This window comes from Hyalella azteca, unplaced genomic scaffold (genome assembly GCF_000764305.2).
Source record: "Hyalella azteca isolate HAZT.00-mixed unplaced genomic scaffold, Hazt_2.0.2 contig16423, whole genome shotgun sequence".
In the NCBI taxonomy this organism is placed as follows: domain Eukaryota; kingdom Metazoa; phylum Arthropoda; class Malacostraca; order Amphipoda; family Hyalellidae; genus Hyalella; species Hyalella azteca.
Window position 1 is genome coordinate 4,725 of NW_025946247.1, and position 4,392 is coordinate 9,116.

Here is a 4,392-nt window from a genome sequence, read left to right on the forward strand (position 1 = left end):
TTATACCTCACAATCAAAGGCATAAATAACGGATTGCCAAGTAGTTTTGATGACTTAGGACCATGAACTTCGTGAAATTAGTGAAGAAATTTTCGTAAATAAAATCACCTGTGATCATTAGCAGAAAAAACATCAATTGTTGCATTTGACGGTTGTAATAGATTTTTATTTAAACATTTTTTCAAATACTTTTTGTTTTCTCTTTCAGGTGTGAACTATTTACAGAATTCAATTGACACTGTAAACCGATGTGATCATTAGCAGAAAAAACATCAATTGTTGCATTTGACGGTTGTAACAGAATTTTATCGAGACATTTTGTTAAAATACTTTTTGTTTTCTCTTTCAGTTGTGAACTATTTATGGAATTCAATTGACACTGCAGACCGATGAACAGAAATTGTTCACGTAATCCCAAAGAGTCGATTATTTATCGTGCATTTAGTTATTCTTTAATTAAACACAGAAAAAAACAATCGTAGCAAATATATGTGTGTAACCAATGGTATTATTTATAAAAATTAATTCAGTCAGTAAGTTTTACATGAAATAATGTAACATTTACCGAGCATCATTCAAAACAGGATTTGCAAATAAGGCCGTGACCAAACAGACTCAAACAAAGTGCAGGGACTCGAGAAATAAAGCATATTTGGGCTGCAGTGCTGCAGTGCCGACTGGCGCAAGAGTGTCAATAACGGGCACTAGTTCCTTATAAGAGTCCACTTCATCGACCCAACCGCCGACATGACGATGGAAAAGAAGTTGTGCGGCGTGATCATGATTTGTCAAATGACTGCAATACTCTCAGGAGTAGCAATGCTGTACCTTGCAGTCATTGTGATAATTCCTTCAAAAGATGAGCTGCTCATGGGAATAAGTATAGCACCTATAATGTGTTCCACAGTTCAAACTGAGAACAATAATCTCAAGACCAACCCAGATGGTACGCCAAAGAAATGTGATTGGGCATCGTGTAGAGAGTGGTGCCTTTCCAAAGACCCGGCTGTGTGCCTACAAATCTACGTACGGCCGCGATTGAGAGGTTCGAACGTCACCTTAGAAGAATGTGAACCTGAACAAATGGATAAGGCTTGTTCAGCTTTGAATGTATCAGCCGCAGTGCCTTTTAGATGCAGAACAGGTGAGTGTCAGGATCTAGACGGCGTATACAATTGCTCCAAGCCAGACCCTAACGAGTGCAGATTGATGTCTCCGGCTTACGAATGCCGTGCGCGGAACATCAGTCGTCTTCCCATAGTCTGCAACGAAGAGAAGTGTCAGACACGACTAATCGGAGTCGTGTCTTGCACGGCAGGCGAATGTCTCAGGCTCTATGATGTTCCACATTACGATTACTGCGAAAGAAAGTGCTCCAATCTTGAGATCGACAACATCAACTCCATGATATTCAGCAAGGAGAGAATAATAACTAGGAAGTGTAAGAAAGTCACAGCCTCAAACGGCACAGACGTGATCCAAAATCTTGGCAAAAACCCTAGCTGGCAATCGGCTTCAGAAGTGTTGATGCTTTTCTGCACATACATCACTCCTACCGAGAATGGATACCTCATGGACGACTGCTTCAATGCAACGCTTGGGGAAATGAGAAGAATCAGGGACATGCGTGACTTCCGAGACCTGATCAAGTACCATATCGCGACGGGCGAGACCCGCGGGTGGCTCATCGATCCCGAAGAGGCTCTGCAGGTCGTCAACGACACGAAACTCCGCATCAACTCTGAGGCATGTACGAACACCTTGAGCAAGAAATGCACGCACTTTTTCAAGAACCACAGACACGATGAACGAGATGGGAGAACCAGAGACCGGTTCCCTTGTTTCTACACCAAATCTCACAACGACTTCGTGATGGCGGTCTTCAACCCTGAAGAAACCAAAATGTATCTTCTGCTGGCCACTTGCGTCCCTGCCTTCCTCTTCATCCTCTCGTGCGGCTTCTTGTACCTTTGCTCGAAGCTGGTGAACCCTGACGACGACGGTCACCTCGTGCTCAAGACTCTTAAGAAAGATCCCATGCCATCTGACGCGAGTGATCTATGAGACATGACTGGGTTTTGAGCATCTCTCTCTAACTAACACTCACGTGGCGGAGAGAGAGAGATGTCCCAATAGCCCTAATATGGTCCTCGTTAGGTGATAATCAGGGTGTTTGCAGACAATTCTTTTCACTATCGATTACCCTTCAACTTCTTCTTGGCCTTTAACTTTCACTAGAATTTTGTACGCAATTTCCATGCTCAAGTCTGTATATACTCACGAAGCTCATGCAATTTTGCGATCTATTTACCCACATTCTTGATATATTCGTGCATCATTATCTTTATTAATGATGAGCTCAGCTATAGAAATATTAATTTCAGCAATGATAATTTGACCACGATCTCCCTTGCTATGGTTCAAATTTGTAGATTGTCCACCGGCTTCGCATATCTTTTTATGAGCCAGCTCAGATAATTGTCTTGACGTATCACTTTATCATTCTAACAAAAATTTCATCCTCGCAAATATCTCCATAGAACTTAGGACTTATGCTAACTTCCTTAGGTTGTGAAACCAGCGATTTCCCAAGTCAGTCAAAAGTATTATTGTGCTGAAATATCGAAGCAACTTTCAAACGCACGAAATTTTAGAAGTCTTATAATATACTTATTCCAGGTTTATTTTTAAGCAACTTCGATCATTGACCATCCACGTTTTGCAATCAATTAATCTATTTGCATGAAAAATTACATTATAATTGATTATTAATAATTCTTTGCATTTGACCAAGGCCATAACGCTGCATGGCCTTCGACGCCTTTATCCAGTACGCTGTACATATATTGTAAGCAGGAATAGCCCCACTTCTTTTCTATGAAACAATTATCTTAACGTGTAATAGATTTGAATGCGAGAAAATTATATCACTCTCAAAGCTGTAATTAAGCTGAAGGCGTTCACTATTTCGAACGGCCAATGTATTAGCTAATATCATAAAAAATAACGAATAATAGAAATTCGATTAATATTTTCTTCTTTACTCGCAACACGGCTCGCTAACAGTAGCATAACCACATAATTATTTCCAAGTATAACGGATACATTATAAAAATAGAATAAGCTACAAAGTATATGCTTGGTTCTTAGAAAGACCATGGTCGGTCATTGGTAAAGCTGCCATAGCATTCAAGCGAGTTTGTTCGTTAGACAGAAACAACATTTTTCTCTGCGGGTCGCAATCCAATGCATAGCTTTCAGTTAGCATAGAAATAGAAATTGTTTGCCTCGACAGCTTTATGTGAATATTTCCCTGCAGAGGTAGGTGAGTCGGTCTATTGCCCGCTCGGGCAATCCGAATAATAGAACTTTAATGGTCCAGAGTCTCTGCCACAGCCACGCACCACTCTCGTTGAAAATCCAAGCCTTATTAAAAAGCCGACGTGGTGATGCCGGCGGAAGCCAAAGCGGTAGTAATTTACAATGAGCAAAGTTTCTACCCCGGGACAACCAATTAAGACTAAAACATATTCTCGTAAGGGTCACTAATCATTTTCCGGGGTTAAATATGTTTATATAATATAATGGTATTGGTGTGCCTATTCCTCCCTGAAAATTCTATTCTATTCTATTCTATCCCTCGGCCAGTTGAATAAGGGTTTCCTATATTAAAGGGAACACTCACATACCACTTATTTAGGTAGCAAAATAAAAGAGACGGAGAGGATATAACGGGATTGTTTTGTGAGGTATACGAATCTTTAAGTATCTTTACATCATCAAATGATGTCCTATTCCTGACGTAATTCAACATCGATGAACTGAAAATTTTCGTTTCCCAGAGCGGGCAGGATCGATTGTTGTCAATGAATCGAAATTCGTCCATGTACTAAACTCGTTATCTGGCAATGAAAACTGTTCATCTTCAGCAAGGGCACAGAGTCCCTCCGTTCACAAATGAGGCTTGCAGTAATTTTGCAAGCCACAGCGCTTTATTTTGAAAATAATCATCCACTGATTATTAAATATTTCTGATAAACCTGTAATTCTTTCTCCACTAAATGAAAAAGATACTGTGAATGGAAACGCCTCTCAAAAGCACTACCGTCGGGGTCGCCTGCCGAAGACCACAACTGCCCTGGATGTAATGGACCATCATGATTCCTGCCTTCCGGAACGTAGCCTTCAACACTTCAAGCCGTCCGTATCTAGGCCGTGGGTCGAACCAGCCCTCGGTCGAACGGCTACTTGTCGAAGGACGATAAATTTTGGAACAGAACTATGCTATCTGAAACCTAACCTCAGATGCGGTGAACGTAAAATTACGTAATTTAACGATACCAGGAAGTCAGAATTCGATCCGCGACCTGGTGGTGCACGGCAGGTGGTGGT

At 41.0% G+C, this 4,392-nt stretch overlaps 1 protein-coding gene across 1 annotated transcript; it reads left to right on the forward strand.

The window, feature by feature from the left end:
• Positions 1-243: 243 nt before the first annotated feature.
• LOC108666745 lies at positions 244-4,037 on the forward strand. The gene has a single exon (XM_018153666.1). It carries the CDS (start codon positions 748-750, stop codon positions 2,062-2,064), a length of 1,317 nt encoding a protein of 438 aa, XP_018009155.1. The 5' UTR covers positions 244-747; the 3' UTR covers positions 2,065-4,037.
• Positions 4,038-4,392: the final 355 nt, after the last annotated feature.